Source organism: Mus caroli, unplaced genomic scaffold, assembly GCF_978045245.1.
Source record: "Mus caroli unplaced genomic scaffold, Mus_caroli_1 scaffold_19, whole genome shotgun sequence".
Taxonomy (NCBI): Eukaryota; Metazoa; Chordata; class Mammalia; order Rodentia; family Muridae; genus Mus; species Mus caroli.
In genome coordinates, this window is record NW_028227274.1 from 75,515,388 (window position 1) to 75,534,845 (window position 19,458).

The window sequence follows — 19,458 nt, forward strand, 5'->3', positions numbered from 1 at the left end:
AATGCACATGTGGGGAGTATGGAGAAGTCTGACAAGGAGATAATGGGAAACGTCTGGATCTGCTAGAGATAGGAGACACTGGGACAGGTTCAGGGTCAGGGTCAGGGTCAGGGTCAGGGGTAGGGAGAAGGGTCTCTGGCTGAATTCTAGGGCCAGTGGCGATGGATAACATGGCCACCTGTGCACCCAGCTTTCCTGACCTGCACACTCTGTGGAGCAGAGTCAGCTTTGTCTGGCTGGGAAAGAACAGTCCACCCTTCCAGGGAGCCTTCCACGACACATACCCCTTCTCTCCCTGTGAATTTTCATCGCCTCCTCTGCACAGCCTGTGATTTCTCCCTTCCAGCGCCTCAGCTGGTGTCTGCTACAGGCTGTGAAATCAGCCAGGCCCCCAGAGGCTGAGTCGCAGGTCCAGGTCCAGGACTGGGGATACTTGGGTGGAAGAGAAAGACGGGGTTACTCGTGACTATTTCTCAAAACCAAACAAACAAAAAACCCAAAACAAAAACAACAACAAACCTGACCACGTGGACGTTTCCAGCCTAGGCTTAGTTAGTGTCAGTGTGAGAACCCTTTCCAGGGCCGCAAGGCTCAGAGACAGGCATGCACTCAACATGTGGCAAGAGCATGCCTAGCAGCAGCCTCACGGGTACTTTTGCACCAAGAGGAGGGAGCCAGGTTCTTATCACTGAACCTCCCCCTCCGCCAGGGTGCTCTCTGGAGATGTGTTGTGTCGCTGCTGCTGTGAGCTGACTGTTCCAGACAGCGCAGGGGAGGCTGTGGGGGCGGCTGGCACACCAGGCTTAGGCAGCTAGGGCTTGCCAGCTTCTGCCTTTTCGGGAAGCCCACGCAGGCGCTTCCGCTGGCCTTCAGGCAGTTCTTGTGTCTCTACATCCAGCCCGCAGAGAGGAAACGGGGCAAGGCCAGGCCTGTGTGTGTGTGTGTGTGTGCGTGTGTGTGTGCCTGTGTGTCTCCGCCAAGCAGGACAGGGAGACTGTGAGGTACAGCTGTCTTTAAGCAGACTGACTGTATAGCACAGCTTAGGCCGAGAGGTTGCTTTGGAAGGCATTATACATGATTTCAAGGCGGGTTCTGCATCTCTCCTTTGCTCTCCTTTGCTCGTTGTTCAGAGTAACACTCGATTGAATGTGGCCTTTCTGAGCTTGCACTGACCTTTAGTGAAGGGAGGCCATTGCCCTTGTGGTAGAGTTGGTGGCCTAAGATGGATTCGCCCAACGCCACACAACTTTGTATGAGACAGCTCCTATCAGCTATAGGTTTGTCCAACAGATGGCGCCAGAGTGTCTCGAGGAAAGGATTCTTATTTGCAGATAACTCCTGCATAGGCTATGGTAACCCAGCCGAAAGAGCGGAATCAGTTTTGGGAGAATTTTACAAGAAGCACGCCAAGTGAACAAGTCACAAGCCAATTCTAGAGCTGGCTCAAAGGGCAGTTCCCAGACCCTGTCCAGCGTTGGCTCACTCTCCTCTGTTTCGAGCTCCGCCACTGCTCTGTGCTAGCTCTGAGCCAGGCCAGAGATGAAAGGCAGGGTGTGTGTGAAATGGGGTGCATTGGTGCTGTTGTGTGTCAGTCATACTGTATTTCCAGACTTAGTCTCTACTGCATGCTGCAGGGTGGGCAGAGAGAGCTGGCCCCTAACTGTCATCACCCCAGGGACATGTGCCACCCTTTCAGAAAAAGGGACTCACTCCCCTGGGATGCTCAGTCTGGATCAGATGGTTTCAGAGATGTGCAAGAGCTCTGTCAGCTGCCAAGTCCTGCTTGAGTGCTTAGTGCCATTCACCCAAGAAGACAGGTCACCACAGATGCAACCTGTCCTCAGGGATTCTCTTCCAGCCCTTTCTTTGTAACTCCATAACTTCTCCCTGCGTTACCACTTCCTCCTGGCCTTTGGGCAGGGTTTCTTCAGGCCTTCTATGTACCTCCCCTTCATTCTGGATAATTTCAGGTTGTCATGTTGACTGTCTTATTAATGGGCTAATCTCACAGTGAATTCTACATCCAAAAGTCCACGTGTTAGTTTTTGACTTCTGTGTGACAAATCACTTGATAGAACTAACTTGAGGGAGGCAGGGCTTGTGGGCTCCCGGGATCAGGAGATTTCACCTCATCATGATAGGGAAGACATCAAGGAGTGGCTGGCGGAGGCTCCTCACACAGCAGCTGACTGGAAAGCCCAGAGCCGCAAGCAGATACCTATCGCTCTGAAGACCTGTCCCCAGCGATGTGCCTCTGCAACCTAGTGGCCACGTGTCACCAGGGTTTTTACACAAAACCTCTCAAAACAGCACTAGCAGCTGGGGACCAAGTGTTCAAGATGTGACCCTGTAGGGAGACATCTGACATTCAAATGTAGCATTGTGTGTGGGCATGTCTGCTTGTGGAGGAAGGCTCCCGCACGCTGCGCTTTTTTTGCACGCTGTTTGCTTTTGTTCAGACATGCTCTTTTGTCAATATTTCACTGAGTCACCACTTAGGGTTGCACTGGGGCACTGTGCCCTCGGGGCCTTAGCACGAAGACCTGCTGGAGAGCCAGGGTGTAGACAGAGGAGGTGAACAGCCCTGGATAATCCCCAGTGCCCACTTATGGGATCTTTGAAATAATAGGGTTGCAAAGAGAACCTCCTTATCCCTGTGGCCATTCTCCTTAGATGGTGTGACTAGCAGTCACCTAATAGCAAAAGTCTGCTGTTCACCCAGGACTCACAACCCCACTGTGCCATAGAACGCTCTGGAGAGGCCAGAAGAGGGCCTGCCTCTTTTCTCCCAGAGTGTTCACTTCACTTCCTGTTCCCTGGGCTCAGATCTACTGTTACTTCAGCTGGGAAGGCCCTGAAGCTTCTCCCAGTTCTGAGCTCTTGAGCCCTGACCTTGGCTTCTCTCTGCTTGCTTCATTCTGGCTGGATATCCTGCCTTTCCACTCTCCTGAGGATGGGTACAGTGTTCCTGTAGGCCTCTTAAGGCTCCTGCATCCCAGACTCTCCTTGTGCTGGTGAGGTCATGGCAACGGAGATCAGGTGGTCTACATCTCCTAAAACATGTCCTGTCCGGCACTTTCCAGATTTCCTTTTAAACTGATGGCTCCCTTAATCCCTTGGCTTCTTCACCCATGGCATTTCTGCTACAGTGTCTCTTGACACATGACTCTCCACCCAACTGTGTGGCACATAGTAATTGCTTAGGTGTCTCTAGGGATGGGAGACTCACCCAAAGGGCACCCCATTCCTTTGCTGCTTTTTTTTTTTTGCTATTCAAAAAGCTTTAAGAATTAAAATTGTCCCCTTTGTCATCTGGCCCAATGATGGAAATCTGTGCGCTGGAATGATTCAGAACTTTCTATGAATGCTTCCCTGCCTCTTTTCCTACCTCTGCCCCACATTGCCTGGGTCCTTGTGAGATGTCACTGCCTCTCCTTTACTGCAAGGTGCCTGGAAGCAGCCTTTAGAAGCCCCCTTGGGCTTCCACCTGGCACCACCAGCTGCAGTGATCTGCCTGCCATCTTGCCACCACTAAGCAGGCTCAGGGAACCGTAGAGTGGAACTGGCCAAGGTTGTATGGCGGTTTGAGTGAGATATCTCCATAGACTCGGGCTGTTTGAGGAGGCTTAGGGGCTGTGGACTTGTTAGAGGAGTTATGTCACCACAGACGAGCTTTGAGAGTTTGAAGACTGGCATCATTTCTACTTTTCTCACCTTGCTTCCTGTTTGTGGTTTGAGACCGATCCTTCTGGACTCCTAAGACCACACTAATTCTGTCTTCTGTATTTTCCCTTGGTCTTGGCATGTTTTTACAGCAATAGGAAGGTACCTAGGAGAGGTTGTGAATCAGACCAATTTCCCAGAAAGCCTTCTTGACAAGGAGAGAGCAACCAAGGCTGTTTGGAGCCTCTGAGAGGAGATGAGAATAGACTCAGTCAGCTTTAACTAAGGTCTTCCTTACAAACCGCACAACCTAGAGGCACTCATGGAAATCTGGAAGTCATGGTATCTGTCTTTCCATTGACTTTCCAAGCAGCTCAAGGCCCAAGTGTCAAGCCAGTTCCCATAGGCTCCCTGGGCCTGGCCTCTTCTGAAGGGCTGTGGTTCCAGCTGCTGTCTCGGGGTATTCATGGCTATAAAAGAGGATGTAGACCCTGACAGCAGCTGTTCCTTCTGCAGCTTCAGTTTGGGACAAGGATCAGAGGACCCCTGCTCATTCCTTTGTGGGCTTTGCTGGGTGAGGCTTGTGGAGAGGAGACATCATCTCTTATAGGTTTGATGTTCTCATCAGCAAAGAACAATTGGCATGCGCTGGAGGGGTATGGGTGTCCTCTCTGCACCCTTTTCAGGCAATTTGTCACCTCTCCAGGCTGAGGTACCGGAGGAGGGAAATGGACAGGTTTAGATTTTTCTTCATAGTCCTTTGCCCTCAACAACTTCCTGGGAACTTCAAGTTTCAGGAAATTGGATTCAGTTTGCATTCCAATATGCTGCACTAAGGGGTGTGGAAGGGAGAGAAGAAGGGAGGGAGGAAGGGAGGGAAAATGTCCTGAACGTATCTATGTATCCCCCTTTATATGTGTCAGAAGAAATGAGTGACTTGCATAGAGGCAACAGTAGACAGGACAAGACAGTCAGTGGCAAACCTCAATGTCATCACACAGACATCAGCAGAGTTGGAGAAGACAGAGGACAAATACCTTTGGAGGCTGGAGGTGGAGGGCAGGGAGGAGTCTAGGGAAGCAGTGAGCAGAAGGGCCAGCATTCTGGACCATGGCTGGAATCACTAGTTTTTAATCAGCTTAGCAAAGTGAACATAGCATATTTGATAGGAATGATTTCTTCTGCCACATGTGAACTAGAAAGCCATGTAGGAAGGGAGAAGGGAAGGGAGAGTTGTCTTAGACCTCCATACTGTTGCCATCTAAGAAAATCTGGAAGCATCTCCTTGCCCTAACCATACACATTATCTTCTGGCCTTTATCCCCTACCCTACGGCAGGCTCCTGATGGTGAGATCTGACCGGAGCTCAGCACACTCTCAAGTATGTGTTGACTCTACCCTATTGGAGGCCATGACTGAGGCTATGTTTGGGGTTGCAATAAATTGATTTATGTCCAGTGAAGGCATCAATAACACAGGAAGCAGATGTGGATTGTTTAACATGTGTTTTGCTGCCCACTGTTGATGATTTTAGTTTAGTCTCTGTGTTGTCTATGGCCTTGATAGACACAAATCTTATTTTCACCTGTAGACTCCAATGTCCCCAGTGAACGTCAGTATTGTCTTACAAACGGTCAAAGATGATAGGTGTGTAGGGGACTCAAAGTCATCTCAGTAGCTCAGAGCCGATATGGTAGGGGAATGTGTTCAATGGAAGCAGAAGCGCGCCTTCCCTAGGACTTAGGTATGACCTAGAGTTCAGTGACGGTCATTTGGAGCCAACCTTGAGTGACTTTTTTTGGCCCTGTTATTGACAGTAATGATAGTAACAGTCATGCTGATAATTCATTATTTCATGGACATCTGTGGGAAAGATGGGTGGTTTGGCAGCTATCTATGCCCCTATAGTTTGTTTTTGTTTTTGTTTTTGTTTTTTGTTTTTTGTTTTTTGTTTTTTGTTTTTTTGTTTTTTTGTTTTTTTGTTTTTTTGTTTTTTTGTTTTTTTGTTTTTTTGTTTTTTTGTTTTTTTGTTTTTGTTTTTGTTTTGGATCCTAATGAGGCAACATTTTCTCTGTCCTTGTTCCCAGGAAACAAGTACGAGATCAAGGTGTACACTGGTGACGTGATTGGTGCCGGGACAGATGCTGATGTCTTTATCAACATCTTTGGAGAGTATGGAGACACAGGTAATAGGTCTTTTCCTCACAAGCCACACCCAGTACAGCTCCCTAGAGCTGCTGCCTCTTATAAACCAGCGGAGGAAGGCAGCTTGAGGCCTTTCCCTTTAGGCCTTTCCGTTGAACATCTCTCTTCTCTTCTTGTGCTGTGATCTGCCATGGTTTGTCCCAACATTAGGGTATCTACCTTATGTGGTCAAATGTATATATGTATGACAGGTCTTCAAAACTCTCTCCCTCTCTCTGTCCTCCCACTCTTCCCCTCTCTTTGTGTATGTGGTGTGATTTTCAGAATAAGATATTCCTGGGTTTGAATTGATTAAAATCACATCCTAAACTATGAATAAACCCAAATTTCACATCCCCAGGAAATCATTCTCAATTTCTTTATTGCCATAAGCCCTGTGCTTATGTGGTCTGCGGTGGAATGTAGTATAATTCATTATAGTGACTTGGGATGCACCAGAGTGGGACTAAGGAGTTGAAGGATCCTTGGTCTCACAGGTGAAGCAGAAGCTGCACACAGACACAGCTGCAGGCGCTGGGAGGAAGTTCAGGTCTCAGACAGAGACAGGTGGTCTTCTCTTACTTCTACCAGTTTATTGGGATAACACAGTAGCCAGAAAAGCTACAGAGATGTGTGAATTTGGGGAAGAATACATCAGAGATTCAACATGTATTACTGAACTTATAAGGAATGAAAAAGGACTCTTCAGGTACTGGACATGAAGGAGAAACTCAAAACCAACACCAAAGTATTAGCTATGAATCGATTCTGTGACTCTTATGGGGGTGGAGGGGAGGCTTTCATGGTCATTAGTCTAGACTCATTGAGAGTGAGAAAATGACTTGCAGGTCCTGAATGAGGCAAGTGATTGAAATTAGAACCACGCTTGAAGCCAGGAGCCTCAGAGTCTCAGACAGCCTCAGTGAAAAGCAGACCAATGGCCTGTGTGGGTACAGTCACTGGATCTCTGCAAGAACTTGAAGTTAAAACCAAAATAAATGAAAATGTATGCTATTCAGGGACTTGAGGTCTGATTGTTGTACTGGACTTGTGATTTCAGAACCCCTTTCTCCCCACACAGAATACTTGGTTGAAGCTGGATGTAATAGCATATGCCTTTAACCCTAGCACTCAGAAGGTAGAGGCAGGCTGATCTGAGTCCTAGGCCAACTTTGTCTACACAGGGAACTCCTGATCAGTCAGGGCTGTTTAATGAGACCCTATCTCAGAACATACAAACAACAACAAAACCAAAATAGAATGTCTAGTTCATAGCGAGTGAATCTCCATGAGCATTCTGCAAAGGCCTTTCTAAGACTGCATATGATCCCCACAAATGAATTTTCCAAAACTATGAAACATTTAAGGACACAACCCACCATAATGAAGCCGTAATCCACACAGCAATTGGAATGAAGTCCCCAGGGCTTTCAGCTAATGGGGTAGTGTTGGGATAGCCTATAAATTAAAAAAATTAAAATTATTAACAACATGTCGGAAGGAATTGAGGAAAGTACAGAACCATGAAAAAACAGCAAATTAGGAAAAACAACCAAACAACACCCCAGGAAGCAAAAACATGGCTGCTAAAGGTGCATCCCTTGGAGGTGGGATACCCAATGCAAATCAAATGTTTAAGAGATTAGTGACCTGCAGGTCTGTGCGCAAACCCTTCAGATGGAGAGACAGGTTTGGAATGGAGATGTGAGAGTGGGGAAGGAAGGGAGGTCTGGGAAAGGTTGATCCAGAGACAGAGGATGTCAGACACAGGCAAGAGGAACTATTCTGCGACATAATAGCCGTGAAGTGTTTTTAGGACCCAGCATATCTGAATTGTCAGCCTAGAATAGGTAAAAGACTCATAGACTAGACTCTATGAAGGAATCTATGTAACTCCGTTAAACCAAAAGCAAGGAGAAAGATCCGAGAAGAAGCAAAGCCGGCGGGTCACTTTCCGTAAAAACTCCACCCTCGTGGATGGATAACTCCCATCACCAACAACAGAGGTTGTAAATTCATGTGATCACACCTTTAATATTCTCTTCAAGGACCTATGTTAGCCATACATTCCATGATGGATAAGCTGTCATTTCAGGTGATGGGGAAAATTAACAAATTTTTTATTCTGCCAAAGAGAATTGGACAGATATACATCCTACACTCGTGCTTAAACAGCCTTTAGCATGGACTGTTTGCTATAGTGGCTTATACCTATAGATCCCAGCACTTAGGAGACTGGGACAGCAGAAACAGGAGTTTGGGGTTAGCCTGGGCTACATATTGAGTTCGAGACTAGCCTACCTCACATATGAAGGAAGACTCTATCCCTCATTCACACACACAGAGGTAAACAAAACATTGATAGCCACGTAACAAACCTAAGCAAGCACCAACCACAAAACATAGCAGTGACTAACACAAAGGAAAGAGGAGATAGTTACCCAAGATATTTACGATTGATTTATGAGAAGAAAATTGATAAAGCATTATGAAAATTTTGTACATTTCCCATCTCCCCACATTCAGAGTGTTTTAAACTATGAACTTTAGACTTCAGTAAGCTAAGTATGAATGCTAAAATTATAAAAGTAAACACTCAAAGTAAAAGTGTGTGATCCATAAGCGAACAGAGGGACTTCAAGGTCCAAAGGCTCAGTCAATCCAATGGGAGGCAATGGGAAAACATGGCTGATGGCAAAAGTACAGACATTGGCGATCCCAGGGGCAGGAAAACCTGCCAGTGAGGACTCAGTAGTCCTTGCCAAACACATTTAGAATCCCCACACTTTGAAGGAGGGGCAGGAGAACTGGAGTTTGAGGCTAACCTGAGCTCTTAACGTGATTCTCTTTCATAAAGATATTCTCCTAGTATATAAAAAAATAAATAAAAATCCAGCTTAAAGACATAAAAGGAGAGTTTTGGAAATGAATCAAGCAGCATGAGGAATTCTGGGAAAATCTCACCAACAGGAAAGAAGCTGGGGTAACACTATCCATAACCATCAAATGAAGATGTACACGATCTATCATGTATCCATATCCATCAATGTCAGGATTTGGCAAACTATTTTGTTAGAAGTAAAGAAAGGTATACATGCTGCTGATATCACCACCACCACCACCATCACCACCACCTCCACCACCATCATTACCACCATTACCATCATCATCACCTCCACCACCACCATCCTCTGAAATAGAATAAGTTTCAGGATGCTAAGAGTGCTGACAGCAGCTGTGGACACCTCTGACATCTGCCCCATTTTAGATCATCTGGGAATTATACAGCCAAGCAAGATGGCAGACATTGGAGAGGGTTATTAGCTTCGGGGCTGGGAATCTTCAAGTTTCATCATTGGAGAAGCATTTCTGTCTACATTAGGCTGGAGTTGGAGTCTCACAGGAGCTGACCTGGAAGAATCTTGGCTGCCAATCCCGATTCTCTGTGCCCACATCCATACCCAGGGAAGCACGGGCTTCTCCCTTGGCATGATGAGAAGCTGGTGTCAACACCCTGCGAATGCCACCCTATTCCATAACCTGGCCCTTTATCTCATCATTCGATAAGGTCTGATCATCTCAAGGGCTTACAGAAGCCAGTTTCCAACACTAAAACAACAAGAACAGCCATTAAAAATCACCCAGGAACAGTAATGGCTTGTGCTGTAAGATCGAGAATTGACAAGTGGGACCTCATGAAACTACAAAGCTTCTGCAAGGCTAAAGACACCATCAATAAGACAAAAAAACCACCAACAGATTGGGAAAGGATCTTCACCTATCCTAAATCAGATAAGGGACTAATATCCAATATATATAAAGAACTCAAGAAGGTGGACTCCAGAAAGTCAAATAACCCCATTAAAAAATGGGGCTCAGAACTGAACAAAGAATTCTCACCTGAGGAATACCGAATGGCAGAGAAGCACCTGAAAAAATGTTCAACATCCTTAATCATCAGGGAAATACAAATCAAAACAACCCTGAGATTCCACCTCACACCAGTCAGAATGGCTAAGATCAAAAATTCAGGTGACAGCAGATGCTGGCGAGGATGTGGAGAAAGAGGAACACTCCTCCATTGTTGGTGGGATTGCAAGCTTGTACAACCACTCTGGAAATCAGTCTGGCGGTTCCTCAGAAAATTGGACATAGTACTACCGGAGGATCCAGCAATACCTCTCCTGGGCATATATCCAGAAGATGTCCCAACCGGTAAAAAGGACACATGCTCCACTATGTTCATAGCAGCCCTATTTATAATAGCCAGAAGCTGGAAAGAACCCAGATGTCCCTCAACAGAGGAATGGATACAGAAATTATGGTACATTTACACAATGGAGTACTACTCAGCTATTAAAAAGAATGAATTTATGAAATTCCTAGCCAAATGGATGGACCTGGAGGGCATCATCTTGAGTGAAGTAACACAATCACAAAAGAACTCACACAATATGTATTCATTGATAAGTGGATATTAGCCCAAAACTTAGGATACCCAAGATATAAGATACAATTTGATAAACGCATGAAACTCAAGAAGAATGAAGACCAAAGTGTGGACACTGTGCACCTTCTTAGAATTGGGAACAAAACACCCAGGGAAGGAGTTACAGAGACAAAGTTCGTAGCTGTGATGAAAGGATGGACCATTTAGAGACTGCTGTATCCAGGGATCCATCCCATAATCAGCTTCTAAACGCTGACACCATTGCATACACTAGCAAGATCTTGCTGAAAGGACCCAAATATAGCTGTCTCTTGTGAGACGATGCCGGGGCCTAGCAAAGACAGGAGTGGATGTTCACAGTCAGCTATTGGATGTATCACAGGGCTCCCAATGGAGAAGCTAGAGAAAGTACCCAAGGAGCTAAAGGGATCTGCAACCCTATTGTTGGAACAACATGATGTACTAACCAGAACCCTGGAGCTCTTGTCTCTAGCTGCATATGTATCGAAAGATGGCCTAGTCGGCCATCAATGGAAAGAGAGGCCCATTGGACTTGCAAACTTTATATGCCCCAATATAGGGGAATGCCAGGGCCAAAAGAATGGGAATGGGTGGGTAGGGAAGTGGGGGGCGCTATGGGGGACTCTTGGGATAGTATTGGAAATGTAATTGAGGAAAATATGTAATAAAAATATTAAAAAAAAATCACCCAGGACTTCAGACCCACAAATTGTTTATGTAAAAAAATCTAACAAACATTTAAGAAATAGTTGGTGTCCATTCTCTGTAAATTATTTCAAAGAAAATAAAAAGAGGCAATGCTTCTAGTTCTTTCATGAATTTTTTGAAAATATCATGCAGGTAAAAATTAAGACAGAAACACATAGGTTATACTCATTTATGAAAGAAAACCCCCAAATGTTTAGTGTAAAAACATACCATTTACATTAGACATTAGTTCTTCAGAATGACTCTAAAGAAAGAGCCTTTGGGAAATACAGGTTTTATAAAGGCACCAAAATATACAAATAAGAAGAGAAGTGCGCACGGATGAGAAAAGATTCAAACTTAACTAAGAGTCCACGTTTCCTGGTTCTTTTTTATAAAAGAGTAATGGCATCTCAGCCAAGTTCCTAAATGCCAGCAACCAAAGCTTAGGTTTCTATTAAAATGTAGACCCATAAAGAGCTAAATATTGCCAAAATAATCCTGAAAAAATAAAAACAGTACGAACTGGGCTGGTGAGATGACTCAGTGGGTAAAACACTCACTGCCAAATAGGACAGCTGAGTTCTATCCCTGGGACCCACATGGTAAAGAGACAAACCAACCTGAAAGTTGTCTTCTGACCCCCACATGTGTACCACAGTGAGGATGCTTCTCACACTTGCAAAATTAATAGACATAATTTATAAAAATAGAAAATAGCGGGAAACACAAGACTAGTGGGAGACCTTTGCCCTGTCAGAAATTAAGATAGTGGAGATATTAAAAAATTTTTAACTAGGTTTATTCAATTTATTTAGTGTCTGTGTAAGAAACACGTGCCATGGTGTAGGTGTGGAGGTGGGTGCACAGCTTTTGTGGATTGGCTCTTGCTTTCCATTGTGTGGGTCCCAGGAATTGAACCCATGTTGTATGGCTCAGTAGCAGATGAGTGGAGCCATTCACCAACCCAATCACAGATCTTTAAAAACTAGAACAGTGTGGTGTGAGAAGAAAGGCAAATAACAGTGTTCAATGGAACAGAATAAAGAATCTAGAAATGCGTGTAAAGACGCCATTGTAAGTGATAGGCCAAAGATAAGATGTTCAATTACTGATGTTTGAACAATTGCCTGACATTCTGAGAAAAGATGAAACTACATTCTTATCTTTGGCAATGTACAAAAATAGCTTCCCAATGGGCAAACGGCTTAAATGTGAAAAAATTATCAGAATTTTTGAAAGAAATTTTCAGGTAGTGTAAATTAAGTTTAATCTAGAGATGAAATTTATCCAAAGCACACATAAACATTCATACAAATACTCACATGCACACATGTATGCATACATGTATGCATATGTGTGTGTGTGTGTATCCCATATGTGCATGCACAGACCCCAAAGAAAATAAACAATAGAATAGTCTAAAAAAACAAAACAAAGCTTAAAGATAGAAGAAGGCTTGTCCTTTTCTAGGGGAAACAGAGAAGGCATAGATGGGGAGGGGGAGGGGGAGGGGAGGGGGAGGGGAGGGGGAAGGGAGGGACTGGAGAGGAGGGAGGGAAAACTGGGGTTGGACTATGACATATGAAAGGATAAAGTAATAAAGAATGGAGCAAAGAATTAGAATAAAAATGACTGATGCTTGCTGCCTAAATGACACAGAACATATGTATACACTTCATATGGTCAATCTCCCCCCCCCCAAAAGCAAGGAAATACAGACTAAAACCACAACAAGATGCGGCAACCCTACACAGAATAAAAATTTAAAATATAGATGTTAATAGTGATTCCGGGTAGTGGGGATTCCCATGTATTGCTGGTGGAAATTTACCCCCACGTATGCATTCAGGAGGGCACTGTTGCCTCACAAACTAAAGCTGACCACACACCAGGTTAGTGACCATCCATGCACACCTGTATGTAGCACAGTTTTTACCAGTGTGCAGAAGAAGGGCATAAAATTGTCCATTTCAGTGATATTTGCGGTAGTACTGTCAGAGACACAAGAGAAGAAGGCAGCGTGGCACTTTTTGTCACTCTGCTCTGGTAGGGCAGTTAAAGAGTGGACTGTCACTAACATCCACAGGGCACTGTCAACAAACTGCTGGTGGCTGGGAGGATTCTCCTCAAAGGCCCATGAAGATGACAGCAGAGGAACAGTAGCAACCCCTGCTGCCATACCCCTGTCATGGCGTCTGCTGTGCTCTGGGGCTCCTGGGCCCAGCCCTTGGGAACACAGCAGATCTCACTCACAGACACCCTGCAACAGTTGAGGTTGTGAGGCGCACACTATGCCATCATTTATGTAGAAGTCAGAAACAGCCACAAGTGGCCTGTCTCTCCTAGAGGTGCATTTACAGTGCTGAGGATTCTGGGATGGTACTCGCCGAGGTCAGGGTGTGAGTAGGAGTGGGGAGATAACCTGCGAAGCCTGAGACATATTTACTGGGATTGTTTCCTGAGATGGCTCAGGACTCAAGAGCACTTGCTGCTCTTTCAGGTTCTGTTCCCAGCACCCAAACAGTTACTCCATGACTCCAGTCCCATGGGCTTTGGCACCCTCTTTGTCTCCCTTGGGCACCAGCCACACACAAAGTGAACTTATACACATGCAGGCCAAACACTCAGGCACATAAAATAAAACCAATCAAATCTTTTGTAAAAACGTGGAAGGTTGGAAGCAATCTAGACAAAAATGTCAGCAACTGCTACACCCCTCACATCTGGGTGCTGGGTACCTGAATTCTGGTAATTATTTTCTGTGTTTCTGGATGTCGAAATGTAAATCTAGAAAAGAGGAACCATGGGAGGAGTTGAGGGAAAAGTTGGCTCTTTGATGGGATGAGGAAGAATTATCTGTACACCCACGGTCACAGGGCTGTGGCCGTGGAGAAAGGCAAGACAGAGAGACTGGTTAGAATGGAACTCTAAGCTCTGTGTTCATCGCCCACACGACTCTGGATGAATGATTTAATTTCTAAGTCTCAGTTTCTTCATTTGCAGGACCAAGTTAATAGAGCATTCCTGTTGGATAGCAAGAAGTAAGAGAGAAAGATCCACGCCAGATACAGTGTCCCCTGCTAGTTACGGGCATTGTGTGCAGGACAGGGCTGAGCGAGGGGGCCAGGATCCCAGCCGCAGTCCTTGTACCAAACGCTCTGCTCACTGCTCTCATTCACGACAAGCAACAGGCAAAAGCAAGATGGGGTCTTGAGTCTTGGGATAGGAGTACAATGTGGTTCACAGGGCCAAAGGCTGTGGGATAAGGCTGAAATGAGAAAGCCAGTTATGAGACTCAGGAACCAGCCACACAGGAGGCAAGCTGAGCTTTCCCCAAGGCTGGAGGATGCAAGGAGCTGTTAGATCCCAGCAGGGAGCTGCCCTTGACTTTGTAAGAGCTCTTTCAGTGGGTGGACCATTAAGGCTTCGGGTTCTTCTTTCTTCTCTCTCTCTCTCTCTTTTTTTTTTTTTTTTTTTTGGTAACTTTCTTGCTTCTGTGCATTCAGGCGAGCGTAGGCTGGAAAACGAAAAGGACAACTTTGAAAAGGGAGCTGAAGACAAGTTCACACTGGACGCTCCGGATTTGGGGCAGCTGATGAAGATCAATGTGGGCCACAACAACAAGGGGGGGTCCGCAGGCTGGTTCCTGTCCAAGGTAGGCTCAGCTGCTTCTCTGCTGCCTCCTAGGCATGGGAGGGGGATGGGTGGCTCTTCAGAGGCCTGAAACTAAGCTGAACTTCCCACTCTAGATTTGCCTGTCTCTACTCTGTTGCCTGAGTCCACTGGCCCTCCATGCTGACCTCCATGCTGACCAGGTTGCCCCCAAGACTGTCCTTGTTAAAATTTCTAGAAAACTACTTCTCTTATCTGAGCAAACCAGGGCTTAACTACGCTCCACGAAGCCCCTGACCCTCCTAATCTCTCTCTCTCTCTCTCTCTCTCTCTCTCTCTCTCTCTCTCTCTCTCTCTCTCTCTCTCTCTGTGTGTGTGTGTTTCCCCTCATCTGTGCAGAACAGAACCCTACCCAATCAGGCCATGTACAAGTGATGGAAGTTAGTCCAGTACTGTGTGGGGAGAGTATTTAGTTACAGCTAACACTCCATAGTGACGCAAGGCCACCCATATGTTTACTCAAGCATCCTGAGCCTACGTGGGAGGAAGTGAAGACTGTGTGCCCCAGGGTCATTTGATGTATCTGTGGCCCATTTTAGGAGAGATAAACAAGAAATTTCCTGTCTGGCAGCTTTGTCCTTTCTGCTTCATTTTAGGGGGTGTCTTATCCTTTTTTTTGACCTTCGCATTGGGAAGTCTTGCTTTGTAATGTGGCATGTCTCTGCAGCCACAGAATATAGTTGGCTTCAACACAGACAGGTCCCTTCTCAGGACTCAGTCTCACCAAAAGGACTTGCCTCTCAGAAGATCTTTTCTTGTGGGCTTGCTGATAGATAGAGAATATTCCTTCCAGATCATTCATGGCTCTTGCTTTTCAACACACACACACACACACACACACACACACACACACACACACACACACACACATACCACAACAGAAAGAACACCCTACGGCATATGTTTCCACTGTTCATAAAGTATGTCTGTCTTTCCTGTTTTATAGCTGAGTCCAAAAAGCACATTCAGAAGGTACTGTCAGCTCTTCAGTGTGTTCTAGAAAACATACCTCCACCAACCCAGCTTATAGTTGTTTCGGTGGGGAGACTTCATCTATGGCCACTTAGAGTTGCCTCCCTAGCAGCTGCTGATGTTTTCTGACATGACCACCACGTCCCAGGATTCCCTGCTCTGGTTTCAGTGCTCAGCTCCCCTTTGCACGGACTTCTTCTCATCAATAAGATCAGAAGTCCAACCTTCAGCAAAAAGATGCAATCATCTCACATGCCAGCTCTGTGATCCAGTCCCGCCCCCTTTTATCCTAGCTCACTGAATGTCCGGATACTCAATTCTCCAAAGTGACTCCAGGCAGTAGAGGATTAGCGGCTGAGATTCAAGTATAGGAGGTAGCAGCTGTGTTTGGGACAAGCTCTCCTTGAGGTGGGAGGAGCTCAAGTGCCTTCTTGCAGCTCATTCCCCGACTGGACGGGGCAGTAGATCACCAGGAGTGCCTTCAATGACAATAAGCACATTTGTTCCTGTTTTCTCCTCAGATCATCATTGAAGATATTGGAAACAAAAGGAAATATGACTTCCCCCTTAACCGCTGGCTGGCACTGGATGAAGATGATGGCAAAATCCAGAGAGACATCTTAGTGGGCGGAGCTGAGACCACAGGTAGGCCGGGGAGAGGCGAGGCCCCCGCTGGACCATCCTTTCTTCTCGAGAGTCCATACTTGTGTCTGTGGCTTACAGCTGTGATCAGACAGGAGGCAGCTGGGTTTGAAGACAGCATCCTTGCTGCCCTAGAAAATGCTCTAGTTCTCTGGGTTGCAAGGCTGTTGATGCCTGAGCAGACAGGGCAATGGCCTGGCATTCCTAGCTATGGGTAGAAGCAATTAAGGGAGAAAACCAGAAGGGGAATTTGTGACCCTCTTACGTTTTATTTCATCTTTACAGCCACCGATAACATAGCTAGTGTCTTGTTCCCAACTCACAGATGGGAAAACAGAGGCATGTAGAGGTTCAGAAAGATGCCCAGGGTCACACAGCTTGTCGAAGGCAGACTTGGTCTGGATTTTGATCCGCCTCCTGAAGTCCTCTTTCCACTGTAAACTCCACAGAAAACCTCCACCCCTCGGCTTGTCTGAGATGGTCTTTGGGGTTCTACAAGACTCACGTGGCTGTACACATCTGAGAACTTGCTCCTCTGCTGAAGTCCATCTTCCCCTGTCCCCTGACTGAAGATACAGCCAGAGTTTCAGTGTAAGGTTCAGATTGGATCACAAATTGGCTCCAGTTTCCTCATCAGGACACAGACACCTCTTCACACCATTTCCCAGCTCCCCCTGACACACACACAGCTGCATCTGCCTAGGACTCATCCTTCCTGACACCCATGCCCTCTGCTCCTCTGGGCATCCTCATCTCCCTGCCTGTTCCCTCTCTCCTCCCTGCTCTGTCTGCTGTTTTCCCTGTTCTTAAACCCTAGGACAGGATAAAAGGATCCCGACAAGCCCTTAATAGAGTTTCTGGTTCCAATGTTGTCACTCTTCCTTTGCTCTTTTTGTCCTATTTAGGAGTTTACTTAGCACTTGGTGGTTCATCTGCAGAATCCCACGGGCCCACACTGCCACCTGACTGATCAAAACCCAAGATGGCTGACCCTCCTTGTTGTGTTCCTTCCCTCTTCCTCAGCCCAGGGGGTGGGGAAGACATTAGTGCCCCTTCTCAAAAGTTATATTTTTCAGCATAAAGAACCAAATGAACCAGATAGGCCATAGATAAATCTCCATCAATGGGTTTGGCTGTTATAATTAGATTAGACATAACAGAATTTATCTGGCAGCTATTAATAATGTACACACAGTAATTAACATTAATAATAAGTACTATTTTTGGCCAGCTCAATTTCCTTCTTGTCTTTGTTTCCTGTAATGAGTGCTGACAGTCTCCTGAGATAATAGAGGGAGTTCACCCCCCCCCAGCCTCACATATACTAACACAATATTGATAGACAAGTGAGGTTGTGAGGGAGACTGGTCTGAGTGTATAAAATGGGGGAGGGGCGGCATGGGTGTGTGTGGGAGAGCGGCGTTGTAGCAAAGATGGAGATAAAGGGATGTTCCAGTGAAACCCCTTTGAACCTTCTCTGCCCTTCTTTTCACTCCAGCCATAACCTACATTGTCACTGTCTTCACGGGGGATATCCGAGGAGCTGGGACCAAATCTAAAATCTATTTGGTCATGTATGGAGCCAGAGGGAACAAGAACAGTGGGAAAATCTTCCTGGAGGGTGGCGTGTTTGACAGGGGCCGCACAGATATCTTCCACATCGACCTGGCCGTCCTCCTTAGCCCCCTGAGCCGGGTCTCCATCGGGCATGGCAACATAGGCGTCAACCGCGGCTGGTACTGTGAGAAGGTAAGGGACCAGCCTGTGAACGGTCTCTGGGTCAGTGGGTTCTTCATTAACCCTGAAGGACAAACTCCACCCTGTACCTTAGTGATGGCTGCTCTCAGTTGGTTGCCTCAACTACATCTGGAATTAACTAAATAAGGCACAAGCTTCTGGGCACATCTGTGAAGGACTTTTAGTTAACGGGATCGTTGAGGTAGGAAGACCCACCCTAAATCTGGACCACACCTTTTGGTGGCAGTCTATGTGAAGGACAAGGAAGAAAGATGCTCTTTGGTCTCGTCTCCTCTCTTCTCTTTCTCTCTCTCTCTCTCTCTCTCTCTCTCTCTCTCTCTCTCTCTCTCTCTCTCATCCATTCCTTTACTGGCATTAGAGTCTACTTCTTTGGGATCCCAGTGTATACTGAAGAGCAGCTGAGACTAGCCTTGTGAACTGAGAAACTATTGGACTTTTGGACTTTCTGCTGATAGACAGCCATTGTTGGGCTGGCTGGACTACAGCCTGTAAGCCATTCAAGTAAATCTCATACACACACGCACACACACATGTATACATATATCCACACACACACACACACACAGGCATGTGAACACACATATATACATATATAAAACAAACCAGCTCTAGAGTTTATGGTAATCCCTTGCACAAGATCACATCATCCTCTTTGGCCTTGTTCGTAGGGACTTATGGGAGTGGAGACTGTCTCCAAAACCAGCATCGGTTACCATAGGTGCTTATCTGCCAGTTAGAGATGACATGACTCCTGGTGCTATGTCCTTTTGTCTTATGAATCAACAAAGACATTTAAACATTTGCATGAGGCCGGTAGATCGCCTTGAGGCCAGCCTGGCCTGACTGTGGACTCCAGTGCAGTCTGGGTTACACAGGGAAGGAGGAGGGAAAGAAAGGAAAGTGTGATAAAGTGTGATAAATTGATCAGCCCTCCCTTATGTTTACTGCCTTTTGTATTTGAAAGAGCCTAATTACCTTAAAGCTATGAGAATACAGGGTCAGGGGCTGGAGAGACAGCTCAGTAGTTAGGAGCACTGGCTGCTAACTCTGCTCCAAAAGAGCCTGAATTTGGCTCCCAGCACCCACGTGCTATGTCAGAATTGTCTGTAACTCCAATTCCAGGGGATCTGGCACCCTCTTTTGGTCTTCAGAGTCCTCACAAACATGCATGAAGACCACCACTCGTACACAAAATAAACAAACAAGCAAGCAAGCAAATAAACAAACAAACAAACAAACAAATAAATAGTTTAAGGCTAAAACTATGTTTCTATATCCCTTCTAAAGTTGATAAAGTTTTGGTTTTCCTATCCACATCTTAAATCCACTAGAAATTATTTTTGTGAGTAGATTTTTTTCCATATATACATCAAAAATATTTTAGCAATATTTATTAAAGTATCTAA

The 19,458-nt window shown here is 45.8% G+C and overlaps 1 protein-coding gene across 3 annotated transcripts in view; it reads left to right on the top strand.

Moving 5' to 3' along the window:
* Loxhd1 (lipoxygenase homology PLAT domains 1) overlaps positions 1-19,458 on the top strand; it is a 164,644-nt gene that overhangs the window by 39,385 nt on the left and 105,801 nt on the right. For all 3 annotated transcript variants that reach the window (XM_085833449.1, XM_085833450.1, XM_085833451.1), the window contains exons 5-8: positions 5,751-5,849; positions 14,515-14,663; positions 16,174-16,297; positions 17,793-18,043. In XM_085833449.1, coding sequence (XP_085689575.1) covers positions 5,751-5,849; positions 14,515-14,663; positions 16,174-16,297; positions 17,793-18,043 — 623 coding nt within the window. The remainder of the gene's footprint in view (positions 1-5,750; positions 5,850-14,514; positions 14,664-16,173; positions 16,298-17,792; positions 18,044-19,458) is intronic.